Source organism: Carlito syrichta, unplaced genomic scaffold (assembly GCF_000164805.1).
Source record: "Carlito syrichta isolate Samal-C Ts95f unplaced genomic scaffold, Tarsius_syrichta-2.0.1 Scaffold288873, whole genome shotgun sequence".
Taxonomy (NCBI): domain Eukaryota; kingdom Metazoa; phylum Chordata; class Mammalia; order Primates; family Tarsiidae; genus Carlito; species Carlito syrichta.
The window spans coordinates 34,151-58,610 of NW_007232969.1; the positions used below are offsets into that span (position 1 = coordinate 34,151).

The 24,460-nt window shown below is 48.3% G+C and overlaps 1 protein-coding gene across 1 annotated transcript; it reads right to left on the reverse strand.

The window, feature by feature from the left end:
- Positions 1 to 754: 754 nt before the first annotated feature.
- RAB7B (RAB7B, member RAS oncogene family) lies at positions 755 to 23,983 on the reverse strand. The gene is made up of 6 exons (XM_008053927.1): positions 23,784 to 23,983; positions 15,599 to 15,667; positions 14,952 to 15,078; positions 14,023 to 14,238; positions 7,851 to 7,976; positions 755 to 832 (listed from the first exon to the last, which is right to left on the reverse strand). The coding sequence occupies exons 2-6, from the start codon at positions 15,649 to 15,651 to the stop codon at positions 755 to 757; spliced, it is 600 nt and encodes a 199-aa protein (XP_008052118.1). The 5' UTR covers positions 15,652 to 15,667; positions 23,784 to 23,983.
- Between the last annotated feature and the right edge of the window lie 477 nt (positions 23,984 to 24,460).

Consider the following 24,460-nt stretch of genomic DNA (forward strand, 5'->3'; position numbering starts at 1 on the left):
GACATAAACTCAGCATCTGGTCCTCAAAGTCACACTCTGATATGGGGAGGGCACACATTGCCCCAATTTGACAGACGGACAAACCGACTCAAAGACTTGAGAGTTTCCTGAGCACCCAGCATGGAAGGTGGAACCAGAATCCCTGGTGGCTTTCCCTATGTTCCCTCAGTCCTCCACCTTGGAGGGAGCAGAGGGGTGTCCTAGACCTGACGAGCATCTGTCAGGAGTCGAGGCAGGTCCTGCCCGTGGGGTGTAGACCTTCACTCTTCGACCTGGTCACCAAGACAGGCTGAGCTGCATTGCTGTCTGTCCACAGCTGTACTTGTGACTGAGGGGTGTGCAGTGGAATGGGGTGAGGAGAGTCAGTCCACAGGAGAACACACCCCGGCGCTAGAGACAGAGATGTGTCTCTGGACAGAGATATGCGTCCTGGAGCAGGAGTGTGTTTGGGAAGGGAGGGTGGCCGGAAAGCTGGGGTCATCGAGGGAATCATAACTTCTCCAGGGCCGAGATCTGGCTGTGACATTCTGGGCTTCTTCCAGACCCCTGAGGGTCCGCTCAGCCTGAGGCAGGGGCTGCCCTCTGATTCTGGGCCCAGCGATGGGGTCACAGGCTCTGGCTGCAGAGCCTAGACCCTCCAGGCTGAACTTGGGCAGGTCATGGGGTGGGCAGGGGTCATCATCCATCTTCAAGCCTTGGATGGCCAGGCCCAGGGCAGGCCGTGTCTCTGGGCTTCTGGAGCAGGAGTCTGAGGTCAGCAGCATCTACTTCTTGACGGGTCTGGCGACAGCTTGATGGACTCTGTGAGGTGGTTCTCTAAGATGCTTTGATACTGGGGAAGGAAAAGAGAAGTCAGTGCTCACGTCCTGAGATTTGAGAGCACTGCCTGCCCTCTGTCTCTTAATGGCCCTTGGAGGTTGGGCTTTTGGTTTTCTCCCTGTTGTACTGTTGGGAAACTGAGGCCTAGAGAAGGAAGCCACTGGTGTGCCCTCCTCCTTCCCTGCCTCTCTCGTCCAGACTCTTTCTAGGAGTCCAGAGCAGTTCAGTGGCTGGACTAGGGGCCCGGGTCTCCTGGCCTCCAACCAGGTCTTTCCATTCTTCAGAGGGGACGGCTGAGGTGATGTTTGGCTCAGGAGGAGATGGGGACAGCCACTACTGATTTCTGCTAGAGACCTCTCCCGATTCCCCCAAGCCCTCTTTACCCTGTCCACCTCCCAATCTCCCCAAGGTGGCACCTGGAAAAGCTCAGTCAGTCCTCTGTTCTTCCCATGTCCAAGGAACTCCCTAAAATAGACTCAGTATTTCTACTGGGCCTTTTTGCTTCTCTGCCTGCTCTCCAAACTCTCCTGTCCTAACTAGGGTCCAGAGACTTATGCCTGTTATCCCCGCACTTTGGAAGGTCGAGGTTGGAGGATTGCTTGAACCCAGGAGTTTGAGACCAGCCCAGCAACCTAGGGAGACCTCATCGCTACAAAAAAGCAATAAAAAAATTATCTTGGTATGATGGTGCATGCCTGTAGTTCCAGCTACTTGGAAGGCTGAGGTCGAAGAATTGCCTGAGCCCAGGAGGTTGAGGCTGCCATGAGCTGTGTTCGTGTCGCTGCGCTCCACCCTGGGGGACAGAGTGACACTACAACTCTAAAACTAAACTCTAAAACAAAACTAAACAACAACAACAAAAAAAACAGGGTCTAGAGGAAGCCCCTTCTCAGTCTGGCAAGCCTCTGCCTGTCCAACTGGTTCTAGTTCTCACCAAAAATCCACACCCTTCGGTTTAGTTTGGGGGTGAGGTTGGGGTGGAGTGGACGAGGGGCCCTTCTTCAAGGCTGAAGAGTTTCTTCTTACAAGGATCCCACCTCCATAGTTTGCCATGGCTCCCACTAGCCACAGAACTCAGCAGTATCCATGTTTCGCCCAGCTGGTATCGTGTGAGTGACAGCGTGTGAGCGTGTGGGAGTGGCCCGTGCTGCATTGGGGTGGCCCATCTCAGTTGCCCTTCTCAGGGAGCCACTTCCAGGGACAGGGGTCCTGGCGTCTCTCTGATTTCACCTCCCCTGCAGATCCTTGGCCCAGGTCGGGCTCCTAGTTGGTGAACGTCAACCAAACCCTTAATGCCCATGACCCTTGGCCTCAGGAGGTGGTGCCCAGCCCTGCCTGCTGCACCCTGATGCTGATGGTTCCCCAAAATACATGAGGGTCCCCTGATGTCCCATCACTCACTGCCATTTCCAGACTGAGCAGTCGTTACCCTGATGGCACAGAACTCACGGCGCTGAGCCTGGGGTCTAGCCTTTCTTCCCTGAGTTGGTTTCTTGGAGAACCTCCATTTCTCACCCCCTCCTTGGCAGGGACTTGGGGCCAGCAGAGCACCAGCTGCCCTAGATGATGGGCCTTGACACCCCTCCACATATTCTTTTGAGTTATTAAAATATATTTATATGTGTATATATTGAATAGGAAGAACCTGTGCTGAGAGCTGGGGGCAGTCTGTGTTTTGCAAATGAAGGAAGCTCTGGGGATGCCCCCACACCCCAGTATCCCCTCCTCTCCCCCTGGGAAGGGTCCTAGCTTACTGCATATAGACCTGTCCCCAGGGCTCTCCCTGTCACCTTGAGAGAACAGAGAGCCCCTCCAGAGGTCCCTGAGGAGAGGACATGGGCCCGAGTGGCGTCTTGTCCCAGCACGGCCCAGCCTGGCATGCGGGCTCAGGCCCACACGGCCCTGGACACCATCCAGCTCTTCACTTGGCCCCTTCTGCTGTGGGTAGGGTTCCCTTCCTCCACAGAGCTAATTTTAGTTTAAATGGGGGCATTTCTGAGCCTCTCAGTGAGGGACATGGAGGAGCAGAGCATCGCCATGTAAGTCCCTTTCTACACTGACGGATCCATCTCTCCCAACGAGACAGGCTTTTGAAAGGACTCCCTCATTATCGGGTACTTTCTGGGTCTCCTCTGCCATCATGAAAGCCAAGGAGACCTTGACTGGGATCAAGGCTTTCCTAACTGGACCTTTTGGGCCAGGAGGTAGGGCCTGCTGATTTACCACCCCTGAGTGAGCCCTGATCTCACATACATGTAAGTCCCCGCTGGGGCCCCAGAAAGCTAAGCCCCTCACAAGTAGAAACCTGTGGCTTTGTCCACAGAGGCCAGCCTTTGGGGAGGGAGATCCAAATGCCCGGAGCAGCAGCACGGTTTCTGAGCCCCGTTGCACTTTGAGAATACACCGAGTGCAGTCTCCGGCAAGTGTGAGAAACTTCCTTGTTTGCCGCACTGGCAAAGCCCGGGGTTTTCACTCCAGTGTTGTCCTAGCAACATTCACACCCTCCCCCGGTCCACGTTAACCCTGAGCTCCTGCCATTCGTGATGTCATTTTCACCCGTAGATGGCATTCTTTCACAACTCAGACTTCCAGCGAAACTCCAGGCCATGACTAGGCCTCCTGTGTGTTTCTCTTCTCCGGGTCCGGTCTTCTGGGTGCGTGACCATCTGACTGCAAAGTCATGCAGCACCGTTCCGGTGCACGCTTCATTTCAGTGGGGATGTGATTGTGGGAGTCTGCCCTGTGCCCCCAGCCTGGTCACCTCAGTGGCCCTGCTTTAAGTCCTGCATCCTGAGGACCTCATAGAGGCGCTGTCACTTCACTGAGCCAGCTGACTTCCCTCTTAAGGTGGCGATTTTGTCTTTCGCCAATGAACCCCAAAGGGACTGGGCTCCATGGAACATCTCAACATCTTACACCTCTGGAGCTGGGCTGTCAAGCCCCAGCAAGGAGGGTATTGCTAACTTTTTCTTTTCTTTTTTTTTATTGACTTGGGGGGTCTCACTCTGTGGCCCAGGCTGGAGTGCAGTGGCACGATCATGGCTCACTGCAGCCTCGACTTCCTGGGCTCAGGTGATCCTTCTGCCTCACCCTCCAGAGTAGCAGGACAACAGGTATGCACCACCACACCCAGTTAATTTTAAAAATTTTATTCTTATTTATTTATTTTTGTAGAGAGGAGGTCTCACTATCTTGGCCAGGCTGCTCTTGAACTCCTGGGCTCAAGCATTCCTCCCACCTTGGACTCCCAAAATATTGGGATTACAGGTATGAGCCAGCATACCTGGCATTGTATTGCTAACTTTCTAAGCTCAAAATCCCACCAACCCAAATTCCCCTAAAGCAGGTAGGTATCTCTTCTTTAATTATTAGGATATTCTTAGTCATATTTCAGAATAACTAAATACCCAAATTCTTGAATGTGGCCCAACTGGTACACTAAAGGAAACTACCTACCTTCTTACCTTTTAGAATGTTAACTGAGCACCTACATTGGTCTCTCCACAGGTGACCCATAAACTGCTATTTCTAGTCCAGAGCTCACTGCAGAACTCAGACGCTTGTATCTGGTGTCTCAAGGAAACTCGCATGTGATGTGCCCACACTGACCTCATTACCCCTTGCTTTCACGAGTCCCCTGCTTCTCCTCCGTTCCCTGTCTTGGTTCATGGCATCATTAATCTATTGTCCTTCATTTACCGAGCCAGAATACTGGTCATCAACGGAAACCACTCCTGTTTCTTTCTCTCTTACATTGACCCTCATCGAGTGCTATGGTCTACCTCCCAAATTTCTTTAATCTATCCCCTCTCTTGCCAGCTCCGTCCTCTCATGCCTGGACTATTGCAGTAGCCTCTGACTCACCCATGGGGCCCACCCTTTCTGCGGCATGAAGCTCCCTCACTGAAAACCCTTAAACATAGTTCCCATTTTCAAACAGCTGCCTTTTATTTCATGCCTTCTCTGTGTTATAATATCATTTTATTTAGCCCACACGACAGCCCCATGAAGAAATTATTAGTCATACTTTAAAGGTAGGAAGTGGTGGCTTAGGAAGCTGCATGGCTGCTTGGGGACAGAGCCAGGAATTAAAGTCTGATCTTTCCAACTTCAGAGCCCCATCTCTCCCACCCCAGTGGGGGCTCTCTCCTTATGCTAGCACCCTTCCTTCCCAGATCTTCCTCTTGAAACACCTTGGGTTGGAGTGAATGGGCACACAGCCTCCCTGGGAAGGTCCTTACAGGAAATGTCTTTGAGAACTTTTCTTTGACCTCAAAAGATATATTTGCAAACTTCTATTTCACTTCAAAAACCCATGGGAATTTTACCTTCTAGGCCCTAGTATGCTTGTTTTCATGTGGAAATATTTCTCCTCCAAATATCTGAGTAATGATGACATTGCAGAAAGATGTGTCTTGTTGGGCTTCAAGGTGCTGGGTGACCCCCGGGTGCCTTGGTGGTCTGAAGCACCATCTGGAAAGTACAGGCCGATAGCGTGAAGTCTGAGCTCCTGGCTGGGGCTCACGAGGCCTGACCACTCACTGTCCCTGTGCTCTCACGTTCTCCATGCCATGTTTCTCTCTCACCAGCAAGACCTGCTGCAGTAGAGTCTCCTCTGAGCCTGTGGACTCATGCCTGGGCTTCCTGTTTTTCCTTTTGACCCTTCTTCCCCTCCTGCGCGTCTTCCCACTGGCCTCCTAGCTCCACCTGCAAACTGTAACCTGCCTTCCAAACCCCCTCACAGGTCCCCTCCTGGGGAGGCATCCCCACCCACCCACGCTGCCCCTGAGTCACCTTGCTGTAATCCCACGCCCCCTCCATGGCACCTACCTCACTCCTTGATGGTCTCTTTGAGAATGTCTTACTCAACTGACCTTGAGCCACTGAGAGTTGTATCTCCAGCCCTAGCCCTACAACTCAAGAGATACTTGTGGAACAGAATTATTTTCATTTTATAAATGAGGAATCTGAGGCTCAGAAAGTCATCTGTCTTGCTAGGCGGTTCCTTCGAATGAACTAGGGCAAGATGCAAATCCAGGTCAGTCTGACTGCAGGTACTGCACTTGTGACTTCCAGACTTCTGATCAGTACATTTGCCCCATAAACATGGGGGGCTGACATGGGATGGTCAATCTATTCTTTTGTCCAAAAAAAGCTGCTATCTACTGACAGCATCATGTCATAAAAGTGATGCAGTTAAAAGGACACAATTTAACCCCAACACAGTAGGAAGGTCATCATTTCAAGAATAAAGGACATTTCCCTTAGTATACCTAATCCTGAATTGTACCCCACATCTTTAAAAAAATTTTAAAAAAAGAATAAAGGACATTTCCTCCCCAGAAAGGACACATGTTAACCATGCACAGATACTGGCTGTGACAGACGGAAGCTTCCCTGTGACTAAGCATTTGGTAATCACTGCACTCTGTTTGTGGAGGCTTATTTATTTATTTATTTATTTATCTGAGTCAGAGTCTCACTCTGTCACCCAGGCTAGAGTACAGTGGTACAATCACGGTTCACTGCAGCCTCAACTTCCTGGCTTCAGGCGATCCTTCCACCTCAGCCTCCTGTGTAGCTGGGACTACAGGCTCACGCTACCATGCCTGGCTAATTTTTTTTTTTTTTCTGTAGAGACAGGGTCTTGCTGTGTTGCTCAGACTGGTCTTGAACACCTAGGCTCAAGCAAGCCTCCCGCCTCAGTCTCCTAAAGTTCTGGGATTACAGACATGAACCACCGCACCTGGCTTGGGGAGGCTTATTGATCACACAGCAACATAAGAGGTCAAACAGCATTCCTTGGCATCCCAGGGGAATGCATCAGCAGGCAGGTCTGTACCTCAGAAGCCATCTCTGCTGACCAGACAATAAAGCCACACTTATCAGCCGAGTGCTAAGGGATGGATGCCTCTCTGCTTCCCTTTAACACTAGTAAGTGAGGGCTGCAGGCTGGGAGGGGAGTATGAGAGGTGTCCACAGGGGTCGGGGCACCCTCAGATGAAGGCTCTAAGGTGTGAGGGCAGTTGCCTGGAATCTTCTCCCTGGGCAGCCCCCGAAGGTAGTTGCTGCCTCTCGCTGTGCTGGCCAGTTCCCAGCTGGGGCCCTGGAGAGGGCTTCTCTCCAGGGCAGCTGGCAGTGCAGGGCCAGGGAGGCCGGTCATCCACACGGACGTCAGATGTCTCCACATAGCAGACGCCTCCCACCCTCCACCCTCATTTGCTCATTCCCTCAATTCAAAACCACTACTATAATTATCCTCTCCTTTCTTCTAAGAAACCCACCTTGATTAAACGTGGCAGAATGATGAAACAAGCTGAGCCCCTCCCTGTGCCAATCATGGGGCTTCCAAACTCCACAGCAGACTGACATTAAAACCCTGCCACTGCTTCCAGGCAGTCTTCCATGATCTTCCCCTCCCCTTTCTTCTCCCCTGCAGCATGAGCTGTCTACGTGCCCCTCCTCTGGGCCCCATCGCCAAGTCCTGCCCCACTGTACAAGAGCGTATGGTGATCACTCAGGTGCTTATCTGCCTTCCTGATGAGACAGAGGGTCCCTGACCCCTACAAGTGCCCACCGCACACTCCACATCTGCTTTTTGGACCTTCAGACCAAGGGATCTGGTCTGTTCATCTTTTTGGTTGGAGGATGTCAGCAAATCCTGCAGGCTTGATATCTCATTTGGATAAATGCTTGGCGCTTCCCACCAATGAGAATTAGACTTGATTATCTCTCCAGCCTTTGCTCTATGAGAATCTCCGGGGGAGATACAGGACTGGAGCTTCTGGACAGTCCTCAAAGGACGTGGATAGTCGGGCAGACTGAGGGGCCTGACCACTTGCTCTAATGTAGCTTTACACCTTGAAACCGGAGTGCTATGGTGCCCATTCCACACCTCAAGAACTGAGGCCATGAGCAATCCTGTGCCGCCCACATCCCCGCTTGTATCCAAGATGTTCTTTCCCGGGAGCTCCTGAGAATTTCCATCCAGGGAAACAGTCTTGGAAGGTGCTGCCACCTCAGCTACTCACCCTCATCAGAGCCCGACTGGCCAGCATCTCGAAGGCTTGCACCACATTAATGTCATTTTTGGCACTGACTTCAAAGTAAGGGATATCTTTCTCTTGACACCAGCCTTGGGCCATCTCCTGGGGCACCTGAATGATGGGGAGAAATGATCACTGTTCCCGTGTCATCATTGTCACCACCATCACCGCCATTGTCACCCCAGTGACATCCCAACATTACTATCATTGCATCCCTGCCACCACCACCCCCACTCCTGTTTATTGAGAACCTTCCACGTGCTAGCTCCTAAATCCTCATCGTACACCCATGTAGTGGGTATTGTTAGCTCCATTTCACAGATGATAAAACTGAGGCATGGAGAAAAATATTGACTCAGAGTGTAACCGGGCTGAGCAGGATTTGAACACAAGCTTGGTGGAATTAGAGCCCACTACACGACGCTGCCCTCCTAGGGCCTAAACTGGGAGCTTGTTCCTGTCTTTGGCTCCTTAGACAGTCCCTTCAAAGGGAGCTGGACATAACAGACCCTAGCCAAGAAGGGCAGGAAGCGAGGTGTCCTTCCCCTGAGCTGGCTGAGTAGGCCCACACTCAGGAGGCCTGTTGCTCAGCAGAGACTTGGGTCCCTGTTGACCCTTCTTCCCCAGGGTGGGATCCTAGGAACAGTTAATAAGCTCCTACTAAGGCCAGGCAAAGTATTGAACACTTTAGCATATATTAGTCAATCCTCTCCCTAACCCTGTGAGATGGGTATTTTTAGCTCCACTTTATAGACAAGAACACAGAGGCTCAGAGAGGTTCAGCGACTTGACCCAGTTCATACAGCTGAGAGAAGGCAGAGCTTGGAGGCTGCCCCGGCTCAGTGCTCATCTGAGCTGCCCTCTGCAGGGCACTGCGTAAGAACCCTACTTCTCCTTTGCTGTGTCTCCTTTGCTGCGTGTACGTTCCTGGGGCTGAGGGCCAGGACCTTTTTGGGTCTTGGCCTGTCACACACGAGCCGAGCCGCTCAGCACAGGCTGAGTGAATACATCTTTACCCAAATACAATCGGCTCTTCACAGTTTGGGGGATGTTGGGTACCTTCCAGAGACAATTTTTATCGGGATAAAAAATACCAGCTGATCTCGGCTGAACCCTCCCTCTCACCACGACTGGGTCTGCCTGGGTGCCTGGCCATGACAGACTTTTTAGTCTCATTTTTTCCTGTTCTTTCTCTGTTTGGTTCAGAATGATTGCATATAAACTCCAAAATATCAGTTGAGATTATGTTGCAAATTAACATTCTTTTTATATCTTCCCCTCCCCCACCCGCCTACCCCCAACCTCCAAAAGCCAGCCTGGGAAGAAAGCCATCCAGACAGTATTTTTCACATATCTCTTTCAATTCCGGCTACAGTTTCATGATTTTAAAAATTGTCTCATCTTTTATTTATAAAAGGAGTTATTTATAACATAGGCTCTGACTCTAAGATAAGCTCAGGGTGTGGTACTTGGGGACATGGGAAGTATGAAAATTCTGAGTGTTATTTGCATTAATTTCCCTTTTGGTTGACAATATACTGTTCACATTTTAGTTTTCCTATTACAGCTTTGCTTGCTCATTGGAGGCCAAATGTTTGCCAAATTAGTCCACTTGGCACCCTTTATTCATGATGCTTCTCCATCCCATATGCATTTAAAGGGATTGATTATACAAGTGCAAAAACTGGCATGCCAAATATGAATGACTAGACCACTAAACCACCACAAAAATAATAAAGATATATTTTAAAGCACGATCCTAATTCTATGAATCAATGGTAAGTCAGAAATTACCTACCTGAACATAGAGCAAAGAACTCATGTCCCAGTGAATAAATCCCTTGTAGCATAGAGCTGTTCTTTCCAATAAACTCAAAATTTTTTACTATTATCTTCTGGGAGGGAGTGAGGACTTTTTTAAAAAGGCAAGTTAGTAATTTCTTTTCTTTTCCTTTTTTTTTTCTCTTTGTAACAGAGTCTCACTCTGTCACCCAGGCTGGAGTGCAGTGGCGTGATCATGACTCACTGGCCTCAAACTCATGGACTCAAATGATCCTCCCACCTCAGCCTACCTAAGTGTTAGGGTTACAGGCATGAGCCACCACCAAAATTTACCATTTTAACCATTTTTAAGCATACAGTTAAGGGGAATTAGGTATGTTCATATTTTATTCATATTATACACTCACCATTATTCATCCTCAAAACTTTCTTGTTTTCCCAAATTAGCAATACATTTACTTTTATTTTTATTTGATATTTTTTTTATTTTGAGTTGGAGTCTCACTCAGTCGCCCAGACTGGAGAGCAGTGTCCGCTCCCGGCCACCGTAGCCTCGACCTGCTGGGCTCTGGTGATCCTTCTGCCTCAGCCTTCCAAGTAGCTGAATTACAGGCACGTGCTACCATGCCCGGCTAATTTTTTTAATTTATTGTAGAGATAAGGTCTCGCCAAGTTGCCCAGGTGGGTCTCAAACCCATGGGCTCAGGCAATTCACTCACCTCGGCCTCCCAAAGCGTGGGATTACAGGCTGAGCCACTGAGTCCGGCTGATTTTTTTTTTAAGATGAGGTCTTGCTGTTTCCCAGGATGGCCTCAAATTTCTGGGCTCAAGCAATCCTCTCAGCTTGGCTTCCCAAAGTGCTAAGGATTACAGGTGAGAGCCACCACACCTGGCCCGTAATGTATTTTTAGATATCTATTTTCTTTGTATTTTCCCAGTCTGCCCTTGGAGATCACAAGAAGGAGAATATATAATCACATCATTCTTTTTCCTGCCCAGTCTCAGGAAGGCCACGTCCTGGCCTCCATTCCGCAGATAGAGGACCTGGGCTGGCAATGCAGGTGGATCTGGGCCTGATGCTTTCAGCCACCCACAGCACCTCCCCTCAACACTGCACAAGCAAGGACACATCTCGAGAATGTGACCCTCCGTCACTTCTTCCATATCTTCACACCTTGCCAGGCCTGGCAGAGCCCTTGCTGGGTCTCTCCAGAGTAAGGAGAGCTGAGGGCAGGGCTTGCCGGCTTCCCTTCTTGGCTTTCTCATCCAGAATCTTGGAATCAAGCCCCTCTGGCTCTCTCCCACCCACCTCCTCCTCTCCACTCATTTCATTTCATTATTATCCGGTACTTCCTCACCTCTACCCCCTGCTCCCTCTCCCTCCAAGCCCTTTTCCTGGGCCTCCTTGTTGAAAGACAGACTCCCTCAGCCTCCATTCTCCAGGGTCCTCTCTACCTCCCTGCCGGACTGAGCCCCAGGTTTCCTGGGGTCACCACTCCCCACCTTGCCCTCTCCACTATTTGCATACTCTACTCACCCCAGGCCCCAGAGAGGTGGTTGGCTTGCCTGGTGCGTCACTGCTCCCATCAAGCCTCTATTCTTTCTCTCTCTGAACACCACAGCTCATCCCCTGAGGCTTGGAATGAACCCCCTTACCCCCTGTGAACCCTCACCTGCCCTTCTCGCCCTGCCGGGTTCCCCCTCATTCACTGAACACTTGTACTCTGGTGAGGCTACCTCTCTCCCTTAACGCATCACAGCCACCTCTCACAGCGGCCTCAGAATTCCTGCCCCTCCCTCCATCTCACCACTTCAGCCTGGCCGGACCCAGGACCTGTAACCCAAGGAGCCAACTCTCCCATTCGGCCTTGGCGAGCGATCTCTTTTTCCTCTCAGTGATCTCCTTTCCCTCCACAGTGTCATGCCCTCAACCTTTCTGGCACCTTTCAGCCCTCTCCTTGTCCCTCTTCGTTCCTTAATAGCTTCTCAGTGCCCTCCCAGCTCTGTCCTTCAGCTGCTCTTGGTTGGAAAAGCCTTTGCCGCAGGTCCCTTGCTCCTGGCTTGAACCCCATGCAGAGCTGTTGAAGAAGACTCGCCATGGATGCCCCCTCAGGCTTATGGTCTCTCCTTCAGCTGTTCCCTTGGTGTCACCCATCATGCTTGTTCTTCCCTTGATTAACTCCTCCTCCTGTTTCTCCCAAGAGTAACTGGCAAACTTCACCATGATTCTTAAACTCCCATTCAGCTCCTGTCTCTCAACAGAAGATAGGCCTCTTATTTCACTGAGAAAAAGTTAGACTCTCGGTCTTGAACTCTGTCAACTTCCCTCCCCACACCCTACAGACATAGGAAACAAGATGTTAAAATGGAAGTTTTGCAGAGGTGTGACAATTTGATAAACATCAGGTATAAAGTAAATTGGATACAAAAAATTAGCTGAGTGTGGTGGTGTGCGCCTGTAGTCTCAGCAACTCAGGAGGCTGAGGAAGGAGGTTCACCTGAGCCCAGGAGGTCAAGGTTGTGGTATGGTTGAAAAGTTGGGGGTTGAGGAGGGAGAGGAGGAACATGAAAGAACCTTGTCATGGGAGGTACAGTGAAATATTCCCAGTGGAGACTTCCTAAGAACCAAAGGAGTAACTCATGGAAGGGGCAGCTTGTAACACCTGCCAACTGTCTTATGCTAGGACCAGTCAAACAAAGATGGCTCTGCTCTCCTGACCTTCACACCTGGTAGGGTTTGACACCAGAATTACTATCCCAGACAAGGGAAGAAAGTGTGGACATGAAAGTTGGCAATAAAATCCTAAGGGCATACTCCCCTTAGACCACAGGGTTTACTTACAGCTGGCCCCACGGGAAAGACAGGGTGACACCTTCCTTTGGATGAATTTAGGACTTTGATTATTATTTGAGGCTGGATATTTAAAATTTGAGAGTTGACACTGAGTTTCCAACTTGATGTGACCATATCTAGTGATGACTCTTAGATATCTATCTCCTGCACAGACTTCTCCTTTGAAATTTAATTTTTTTTTTATTGATTTATTTGTTTGGTCTCACTCTGTTGCTCAGGCAGGAGTGCAGTGATACGATCAAGGCTCACTGCAGCCTCGATCTCCTGGGCTCAGGTGATCCTTCCACCTTAGCCTCCTGAGTAGCTGGGACTGCAGGCGCATGACATCATGCCCAGTTAATTTTTCAAAAAAAATTTTTTTGTAAAGACGAGGTCTCACTATGTTGTCCAGTCTGTTTTGATCCTGGGATCAAGCAAGCCTCCCACCTTGGCCTCCCAGAGTGCTGGGATTACAGGCATGAGCCACTGTACCCAGGAGGTACAGAATTTCATTCTTCTATATTCCAAAGCCTTCTGGTCATTTCCAATTAGTTGTTCTACAAGCTCCTCAAACTTGGTGCATCCAAACCAAACACATTTCTTTCTCCATGAACAAGAGGCTCTCCTTTCTGTAGGTGGTCACTCAGTTGGAAGCACCATGTCTTCCTCTTTTCTTTCCTCTCTCCCTCCCTCAATCCATCAACGCATGTCCATCATCGTGCCAAAGGATGCCTCAGTTCTATCACTTTTCTCTATTTGAACATTGTGGAAACAGTTTAAACATGATGATTCAGTTCCCTGTTACATTTCCCTATTTGAAACACTAAGAAAACTTTGTATCAACAACTCTTTTTAGTGTCATTTGGCCTTTTTTGGCCTGAGAGCATCTTCTACAAATCAAGTCCACCTATATTCTTTTCTCACTAGCAGGCGAGGATGAAAAGAGCTCTCTCCTTAGTGGTTCTGGAATGGTCAGTACCTACAAAGTGGGGTCACTGTGGTTGGGGAGCAGACCAGCTGTCAAGTGGTTAACCCTATGGTCCAGAATATGCTTAGGGTAATTAAACAATGATGACTTTCCCAGAAGATGTGTAGATCCAAGAATTTGTGATTGCAGACCTTCCACCTGACCCCAGGTCAAAATACTGTAAATTCTGCTGAGACTGACTCCTGACAACCTCTGATGCCTTCACTCCTCTGCTCCCTGCCTCTAGACAAAATTGCCTTTGGTTCTCAGCTCACATCAGGCTGTTTCTACAGCCTGGAACCCACCCCTTCTAGGAAACCTGTTCTATTTCTGGGCTTGGGTAGGTGCCCCTTTATTGTCTCCAAATATCCAAGATATATCTCAATCGCTGCGTTAACCATATTGTATCATAATTGTCCTTTCAAGTGTCTGCATCCACTAGTACACATGACATTCCTGAAGTAAGGACTGTGCCTGATTCATTTATGTATGCGTGGGACCTAACACATTGCCTGACACATAGTTGGTGCTCACAAATTGTTTGCTGAATGAATGAATGAACGAATGAATGGTACCTTCCGGTCTGCCAGATCGATTTTGTTCCCCAGCAACACCATGGGGTAGGACTGCTCCATGGGGACAATCTTGGCCAGAACGTCGCCCCTCCAGATATCCAGGGCTTCAAAGGACTCTGGGTCGGTGACATCAAAAGCCAGGATACAGCCATCGGAGCCTTTGTAGAATGTGGACACCATGGAGCGGAACCTCTCCTGACCGCCTGTGTCCCAGATCTGGAGAGGAAGAGCGGCCGCCACGTGTGGCTGGAATGAGTGACTGAAGGTGGGCCCAGCTGGGTTATATTAAGTCAGTGCTTCCCTGTGTAGGGAACAGAGAGCTCTGGTACAGGTGCATGTGGTCCTTTCACACTCTGCACGCTGGTCCTCCTACCCACATACACACCAACACCTTTGCAGTAACATTTAGCATCCCGAGAACACTTTCACATCTGAGCTCTTGTTTTTCCTTTGAATCATCAGGGTGGGAATTGCTATTTGATAGATTTGGAAACTGGAATCTTGGGAGTGACCTGCCCAAAGCCACCCACCAAGTTTTCCAGGGAACCCGAGACTAGGCATGGGGTCTCTCAACTCCCGGATTAGTGCTCTTCCTTCTAGACCAGGTACCAGCAAATTTGATCTATAAAAACCCAGGGGGTAAATATTTTAGCTTTGCAGGCCATACCGTCTCTGTTGCAACCATTTGACTCTGCCATTGTAGTGCAAAAGACAATAAGCAATAAGTGGGTATGGTTGTGCCCCAATGAAACCTTACCCCAATGAAAAACAGGCAGTAGACCGGATTTGGCCCATGAACAGAAATCTCCCTCTCTCTGCTGTAGACGATTCTAGCTCCTGGTGCATACTGCTTGGTGAGTGACTACCCAGGGAGTGTGGGGTGATTTCAGGTGTGTGTACGTTGAAGAAGGAAAGGGAGGGCTGTTCACCTGAAGCTTCAAAGTTGTGTCATCCACTATGATAATCTTGGAGAGGATGCTGGCCCCCAGTGTGGTCTGGTATTCCTCGTAAAATGTCTTGTGCACATATTGATGAAGGAGGGAGGTCTTTCCCACACTGAGGAAGAAAAAAAATCTCAAACACATGTGAACACATACATGCATCCATACCATTTGCAGAATCTTACCTTGCCCCTCTCACCACTCTCTCTCCTTGAGATTCTGAATGTCTGCTGTCTGTGGTCTGTGAACTACACTTTGAGTAGCAAGGGATAGAGAATGGTTTCTAGAAGTAGAAACCCATCAAAATGAGTAGAGGGTTTGAGTGGAATATCTCACAGCGATGGCCAGGTTTTTCCTGTATGTGGTAGGAGTTGGGAAGGCAGATAGATAATAAATGACCCGCCCAATTCACATAGCTGGTTTTTGCAGAGCTACTGCGGACCAGGGCAATAAACCATCTCTTTACTCCCGGCCTCTTTCTCCCAACTAAGCACCCTTCCTTGCAATGAGATACTCTTCCGGGAGCCATTCTGAATCAGTAAGGGACCCATTGAGAGGAGGGAACACACCCAGAAGGTCTCACTGTCTTTAGTTAAGAGGCTGCTTCCCAACTCCCAGAACTAAGCTGGGCTTACCCAATGGCTCCGACGATGATGAGTTTCAGGTCCACCTTCTTCCGGGGATTCATGGAGGGGCTTCAGAGCCTGTAGAGAAACAGGTCATCTACATGTTGGCCAGTGTTCTCAGTGGCCATTGTCACTGAGCCTGGCCTGTGCTTTTCCCTTCTCAGTGGGCAGATCACTGCCCTGCATCTAGGACTGGTTGGGGTTGTTCTCTGAAAGAGGCACATGATTCAGCAATGCCTTTTTCCCTCACTTCCCATGGGGACCTCCCCATGGCTGGAAGGATGGTGAACCCACAGGACAGGCAAATCTCCCACCCTTCAGCTCTACCAACCCTGCTCTTGGAGGCAACCTGGCATGCCCAGAAGGCAGGACAGGATTGAACAGAACCTCACAGACAGCCAAGCCTGAAGCCAGGGATGGAGGGCAGTGTGGGAAGAAGCGATGGGGGGTGGGCAGGACAAGGGGTCCATTGTCCACACTGTCCAGAGGCTTTGGATGTAAGAGTGGCCCTCCCCCAGCCCGAGGTGTTGCTGCAATTGCAGAATCAAAAGGCTCTTCTCTAATGCAGCTGGTGGGGGTGTAATTGGTACATGTTTCTGGAAAGCTGTTGGCAGCAAGTGTTGAGAGCCTTAAAAATGTTCTTGCCCTCTGCTTCTAGGAATTTGTCCTAAAGAAACAATCCAAAATACAGGCAAAGACTCTCGCTCAAGAACGTTCTTCACAGTATTGTTTATAAGTATCCAACATAAAAGAGTGGTTAAATTATGGCACACGATGAACTAACTATTAAGCAACCATTAAAATGGGGTTTTGAGCATAATGTGGGGAAAATGCTCGTTCCAAGGCTCTAAATGAGAACCAGAATATCTAAACTGGACACTCAATACAACCTCAAATATTTCAGTAAGTTCACACTTGTATAGAAAAAGGCCTAGAAAGAAACATATTAAAAATTTAAATTTAAAATCCCACCACTGGGTATATATCTGAAAGAAGTGAAATCAGTATGTTGAAGAGAAGTCTGCATGCCTATGTTCACTGCAGTGTTATTCACAGCAGCTGAGATATGGAATCTACCAGAGTGATCATCAGTGGTTGAGTGGATGAAGAAAATGTATATATACACAATGGGATACTAGTCGTCCTTAAAAAAAAAAAAAAAGAAATCTTATTATTTACGACAACAAGGATAAACTTAGGGCAACTTTTGTTAAATGAAATAGTCCAGCACAGAAAGACAAATATCATATAATCTCCCCTATATGTGGAATCTAAAAAAGTTGAGGCTGGGCATGGTGGCTCATGCCTGTAATGGCTCATGCACTTTGGGAGGCTGAAGCAGGAGGATTACTTGAACCCAGGAGTTTGAGACCAGCCTGGGCAACATAGCCAGAGCTCATCTCTATTTTTACAAAAAATTAAAATTGAAAAATTGAACTCATAGAAGGAGAGACTAGAATGGTAGCTATCAGGGTCTGGGATAGGGGGCAGGCAGTTGGGGAGATGTTGGTCAAATGAATACAAAATCTCAACTAGTAGGAGTCAGTTCAAGACTTCTGTTTACAACATGGTAACTATAGTTAATAATAATGCACTGAATTCTTGAAAATTTCTAAGTGAATAGAGATTTTAAGTGTTCTTATCACAAATAATAAGTGGGTCAATGCATATGTTAATGATCTCAATTTAGCCATTCCACAGTACATACAAACTTCAAAACACATGCTGTATGTGGTAGTTATGTACAATTTTTATTTGTTAATTTAAAAAATATAAGTGATTAGTTCTGGGTAGTAGGAAATGACATAATCTTAATCTTGTTCTCTATGCTTTTTAGTATGTTCCTCTTTTTTTTTTTTTTTTACAACAAATGTATCTTGTTCCTGTATGAGAAAATGTGTGTGTGTATGTGTGTGTGTGTGTGTGTGTGTGTGTGTGTATTTTTTAAAAAGCAAAACTGTGGTAGGAGACATGCTTAACTGGCTCCTTGGTTTTACCCGTACATGCATATATCCATGTGCACTATTGCCTACTTTTTATCCTTGGGTACACCAGGCGTACTGAGTAAACCTTGATCTGATTCTGCTCAGTTGAGTTGTCAAAAGTTGGCCAGCTTGTGTTTCCCCTGGGATTTGGAAAAAACTGTAAATCTGATGTCCTGCCTTAGCTTTTGCTTTCACTTTGCCACTGTGTGACCTTGGTCTGGTTTCTGCCCCTCTCTGAGTCTTGGCTTCCAACTGGAAAGTGAGACAGCTGAGCCCCAGAGACTCAGATGCCTTCTGGGTGAAAATTGCTTTATCTCTTGGAGCCAGAACTCATCAGCCACAAGAGCCTTCACACAAAGTTAAAACAGGAACCCCCCAAATATCAATGATTGTTAGTGTCCCCTTCATGAACCGTGTCATGGACCAAAGCTGATTAAAGGCTCTGCTCAGAGATGTTTGTTCTGGGAGCCAGAGTGGGTGATACTGAAACTCCTGCTCTAACCCAGGAGGGCTGGGTTGGCATGGTGAGCAGAAGGTCCACGTGTTCTTTTAGCGAATGCCTACATACCTGACACATGCCCTTGCACTAGACACTGGGAGCAGCACAGAGATGAAACAAACAGGAACCCACCTTTGGGAGTCATTAGGGAAGAAGGTAAAGGGCTGAGTGATGACACCCGCAAGAAAGTTTATAGTGCCACAGGAGAGGCACAGAGAATGTGCTGGGGAAACTCAACGAAACCAGGCCCTGAAGAAATGAAGTGCGTGGCTGGGGGGTGATATTGCACAGGGAGGAAATGAAATAGTCCAAGCCCTAGGAATGGTGAATGGAGAAAGTAGCTGAAGTGTTTCAGGGAGAAGTGAGTGGAGGGAGGAAAGATTAAGATGGGCTGTGAAGTCTGACCAAGGAGCCTAACATTCACTCATTCATTCATTAGATCAGCAAACATTTCCTATGCTCCAGACATGTAGAGGAAGGGAACCTAAGGCATTAACCTGGGCTGGCATTTTGTGATGGGTATCACTGCCCACAAAGGAAACCAGCCAAGGGAGAAATGACTCAGAAGCTCCTGAAAGGTGTGAGTCTCTAAGCATCAGTTATCACTTTGGAAGGGAACTGGGAGCAACGGGGAGTTGTTTCCCAAAGGCATTGGTACAACATGCTAACTTAGCTTAGAAAACCAATATGGTGTCTCAGAAAGAGGATCAGAACCAAAAGGTGAGAGGAAGAAGTGAGAGAAGCCCTAGCACCAGATGAGCACTGGCAGCGGGCTGCTGTAGGTGCTTGTAGAGTGCCGTCATCCTCACGATAGCCCTCTGAGATGGTACAGCCAAGGCTCAGAGAAACCGAGTCACTTACACTCTTGAGGCTGCACAGGGAGTAAATGGATGAGCTAGTGTTTGCATCAAAGGCTGAGAAGGCTTTTCTGTGTCATGTGACCTCATAATCACCTGAGTTTGAACCCATGGAATCTAGGGCATTCAGCTCAGGTTGAGTGAACCTCAACAAAATCCTAGGAGAGCTGTAGGAGATAGAGGAAAAGGTAGCCTAGGTAGATGTGAGAGGAGAACTGGGCTACTGAACAGGAGCTGTGAGTGAGGACTGACCGCAAGGATGGAGACTCGTCATGCTGGGCAGAGAGGAATGCATTCACACACTGTGATACAACCAGGCAGCCATTCCAGAGTACATATCACATCACAAGCTAACATTTTCTTGGTGGGCTCTGCATTGAGGGCTTTGTGAATATGCAAGTAAACCACATACATATCTTTTGCGAGGGTTAAATGAATTATGTTATTTTAGCACATTTACCACATGGAATACATTATTGTGATACATTTGGTGGCACAAATTAAGGACTCAAGAAATGTTAGCTATTTTATTGTACACAAAAATAGCCTGTGAGATTGATGCCATTATTATCTCTGTTTTATCACTGAGGAAACAGATGTTTAGGGAGTTAGCAGCTCATCCCTAAGGATGGAAAGCCTAGAAATGGTAGAACCTGAATTTGGGGCTGGGATTGAAATCCACACCCAACCCCAGAGACTGCACTCAACTGCGAGATTCTACTGTCTGTCTGTAAAACTAGAGTGAGAATCACACACCTTGCTCCGTGGTGCCCCTGTCAGACAGCTCAGGGGCTGGAGGGGTGGGGGTTGGATGCAGGGAGCCCATCTGGTGTGCTCATGAAGGGGAAGCTAGGGTGGGGTGGGGAGGCAGAAAGTTTGTGTGAGACATACAACAGAGGATTGATATCCACAATATGGAAAGCACTCGTACAGGTAATAAAAGATAGAATACCAATCAAAAATGGGCAAAGAATATGAACAAGTTGCCAAGTCTTATAAAGCATTCATCCTTACTGGTTATCAAGGAGATAAAACATTTTTAAAATACCAATTTTTTTAACCCACCAGAAAGAAAAAAAATTTAAAAGATTGAGCTAGTGTTTGAATTGAAGGTAGAAAAAACTTTTCTGTGTCATGTTGCCTCCTGATTGCCTGAATTTGAACCCATGAAATCTGTGTGCAAAGGAATCTAGGACACTGGGCTAGAATCAGTGCCCTAATATTTAGGGCTGGCAAGTGTGCATGTGAAACACTCTTGTATATTGCTGCTAGAGCATGAATTGGCACACCCTTTTTGGAGAGTGATTAGACAACATCAAAATGTAATATGCACATACCCCAGGTTCTCATTCTGGGAATCTGTCCTACAGAAATACTTGCATATATGCTCAAACACACAATTGTACAAAGATGATTGCTAATGCACTGTTGCCATCTAAATGTCCATCAATAAGAGACTCCTTACCTAAATTCTGATCCATTCATACTCTGAAACACTACGTAAAGTAATAAAGTGAAAATATACACATAGTAATTTAAGTTTAAAAAAAGAAAATCACTGAACATTTTACATAATATGATCCTAATTATATAAAAACAAGCAACCTCATGTGTGTAACTATATGCATAATATTGTATACATATACTTGTCCTGTAAATACACAGAAAGCTATGGGTGGCTATACATGCACAATGATTAATAAAAAAGATGAGGAAAGATAGATTAGAGGCGAAGAGCTACCATTTTATCTTATATATGTTTGTTTTAAATTTTGTTTTTACAAGACTAAGTTGTTCTTGTAAGTAAAAATATTAAAGAGCCGGGTGCGGTGGTTCACGCCTGTAATCCCAGCACTTTGGTAGGCAGAGGCAAGAGGATTGCCTAAGCCCAGGGGTTTAAGACCAGTCTGGGCAATGTGGCAAAACCTCATCTCTACAATAAATCCCCAAATTTTCTGGGCTTGGTGGCATGCACCTGTGGTTCCAGTCACTTGAAAAGCTGAGGTGGAAGGATCACCTGAGCCCAGCAGGTCAAGGCTGCAGTAGTCATGAGCATGCCACTGCACTCCAGCCTGAGTGACAGAGTGAGACTCTGACTTGAAAAAAGAAAAAAAAATCAAATAAAGACTTAACATTTCTTTTTTGAAAAAAACGCACGTGGAGGAATGGCAGCCCAAAATCATTTGAGTGACTTCTGATAGGACAAATCACTTTTGTGTCTGGGCAGGAGAAGGAGGCTGCCTTACCATGGAGTGAGCATGAGTTTTGGAGTTAGATTTCTTATCTCAGCCCCACACATTTGTGACCTTGGGTATTACTCAACCTTGGGCGTCTGCTCCCTCCTGGGTGAAATGGACATCACTCATAGCTGTGGCTTCCTCCGCAGGGGGCATGTGTCATGTTCTTATGGCCCAACAGATCCCCCAGTTGGGAAAGATCCAGATATGGGAGGGGGGATGGGGGGAGGAGTTTAGGGGCCAGAGACCTGATTGTCATGCTTGCCACTTTCATATATATATATATGTATGTATGTATATATATATATATATATATATATATATATATATGTATGTATGTATGTATATATATATATTTTTTTTTTTATGAGAAAGCAGGTTTATTGAGAGGACAGAAAAGCACCCAGACTGAGAGGGGACCCAAGGGGGTTGCCCCTTGCCACTTTCTATGGTGTAAACACTCCCCCCATGACTGATTTCAAGGCTACCAGTATGGCTGCTCCAGCACATTACTGCAAGGGCTTCAAAGGGCATTTAATCCAATCTCCTGCCCAATGTTTGAGCTATCTCTACCACATTCATGGAAAGATAGAGCCAGATCTGCTCTGTGGAACTTCTGCCCCCTACTGGGGTGAATTTCTCTTGGGGGCTGCACAACAAATGCTAAATTCCTCTGCAGCATGCCAACCCTTCTGAAGTGGGACTTTACTCAAGTCTTTTCTTCTTCAGATCTTTGTGACTTACCTCAGCCTTAACCTTGAGCTCCCCCACCCCAGGTCCGCCCTGGACCCCTTCCCCTGTATGTGCCCTCAGACCATGCTGCCACGGCAGGTTCCCCTGCCCCACTCCCAGTAGGGCAGGAATTTGCTGAGGCTGCTATTTTAAAATAGCCTGGTCCTCGGCTCCAGGTTCACTAGCAGCAACAAGAGTGACCAGGACCAGGTCAGTGGCAAAGGAGACAGTGTGGGGGTAGACACAGGCTGGCTCACCTAGGAGGCACATGCAGATCTCAGACAGTGGCTGCGTTCCCTTCCCCATGTCCTTTCTGCTGCGCTTTGGCAATGGTTGTCCTTTTAAGCCTCCTCCTGCCCACTCAGCTTACTCAGAGGCTTCAAATCGGGGCATCTTCCTAGAGGCCAGGCTGAGTCACCCTGGACTGTTAAATAACAGTGAAAAGTAGGATTGGAATGCAGGACCCTGCCTTCCTGTGCCATACAGAGCAGAACCCGCGGTGACTCATACCCCGTTGGATACCAACTCTTCTGCCCGTCTTGCCTGCTAGACTTCTAAGTCTGGAGCCCTGGCCCTGCCCCTTTACCAAAGCTACAGTATAGGGCCTGGGGCCAGACCTCCAAGAACTCTTGGATCTGTTCTGTTCTCACCTCCTCACTTTTCTTCTCTCTCAACCCCACTGGCCCCAACCAGGACCTGGACACAATCTCCTGCCTAGTTTGTGTTGGCTGAAGTGTCATACAAGCTGCCCAGAGGCCAGTGGGCAGGGGCAGATGAGGGTTCTGAAGCAGACAGTCTCCCACCCCCATGACACTCTTACCTGGCTTTCTGCCCACTTTTCAGCACCTGCCCTCCCTGTCCCATACCTCAGAAAATGACAACCATATCTGCCCTAAAAAATAATGGGACTTGCAATCTCGGGAGTAACGTTTGCCTGTGAAAAGAGGCTACCTAGGGAGCACGAGGCTTTGTGGCCTCCAGGAATCTCACGACTCTGGCTTACCCACATGCACCCTAGCAGGTCTTGACCTGCTCCCTCCAGGAAGAGCACCCACAGCCCTGGTTTCAGGCGGCTCAGCATTCTTGTTCTTTAAGTTCTTTGAGGGTAGTCCTGTCTCCCCAAGTAGACACATGCCTGAAGGGTGGGACTGTGCCTCACTCCGCTCTGTATCCCCCATAGTGCCTGACTGATGCTAGGGTGATTATAGAGGCTTCCATAAATAGCAATCCACCCATCCAACCATCGACCCATCCACCCATCCATCCACCCACCCACCTAGCACACACCTACTAAGCACCAGCACTGTGTAGGTTTAAGGCTGCAAATCAGTTACTGCTTCTGTGGGATCTTTGTGGTGGGAGATTGATCTAGCTGAGACTGGAATCCAGACCTGTCCAACTCTGTTCATGGGCTCCCCTAGCATTGCAGCACTGTGCCAGGAGAAATATTTATGATTTAGAACAAGAGGGATAATTTCCCACTCTGGCAGCTAAGGTGAAGAGATCCTTTGGCCGACACAGTTCCATCCCAGAAGCTATCCAGCAGGACTCAGCCCTTCTGCAGGGCTCCAGTTCCCAGCAGGCCCTGCAAGTTTGAGTCAGCAGCGCCACCCTCTTCTGACAGCCCGCAGCTGCATCCTGCCGGGACTGAAGGCCTTTGTATGTCCCTGAACGGGGCCTCAGCTCCTCACACAGGCAGGGAAGTCCTTTCTTGTTGCCACGTCCTGGGAGTTTCTCCAGGGTGAAGGTCTCTGGGCTGGATCTAAACCCTGCAGCCGCTGGATTCTAACCTCATCCTTGCATCCCCTGCCTCCACTCCTCCACCCAAACACCCGGGGCTGCTGGGCAGACAGAAGGACTGAGAAAAACTTCCAGGACACTTACAGTTGTGGCTGCGCAGCACGTGGACTCCGAGGGCAGATGGGAATCCTCTCTGAGTCTGGAGGGCTCTTCTTGAGCAACAGTCTCACTGGGCCAGAGAAAAAAGGCTTAGGGAACAAAATAAAGTTTGTGAAAGCCAGGCCACTTCTCTCTGAGTTTTTCTCCTCTCCCTCTCGTGCACAGACTTGGGAAAGTTGCAAAAGAGGCTGGGCCGGGTGACCTCAGCTGTGTGGGTGGAGGGGGTGGAGTGGAATGGGAAGGTTAGGCTGCACAGTCGACTGGATTTGGGGCTCCCTGATAATTTAATTTACAGGGACTGTGGTCCATGGGGATGAGCATGGGGGCTTACAGGTCAGGGGGCCTGCAGGGTAACATGCCACATTTGTGGGCACCATAAAAAGCCCTGACTGGTTTTAGAAACTTCTGCTGCTGGAAACCACCCAGTAAAGAGGCCCTTTTTGTTTGTTGAAGTTTTCAACACACATATGTAGTCGATTCAGTCCTGCCACCAGCCTGGATGGAAGAGGTTCTGGTTCTCAGGTCTTGCCCTCACCCCAGTACTGTGTACACATACACACACAACATACACATCACATATGCATGATATGCATACCCTACACAACACACATGCCACACATAACACACCACACATACACACCATACACATACCTCATACACAC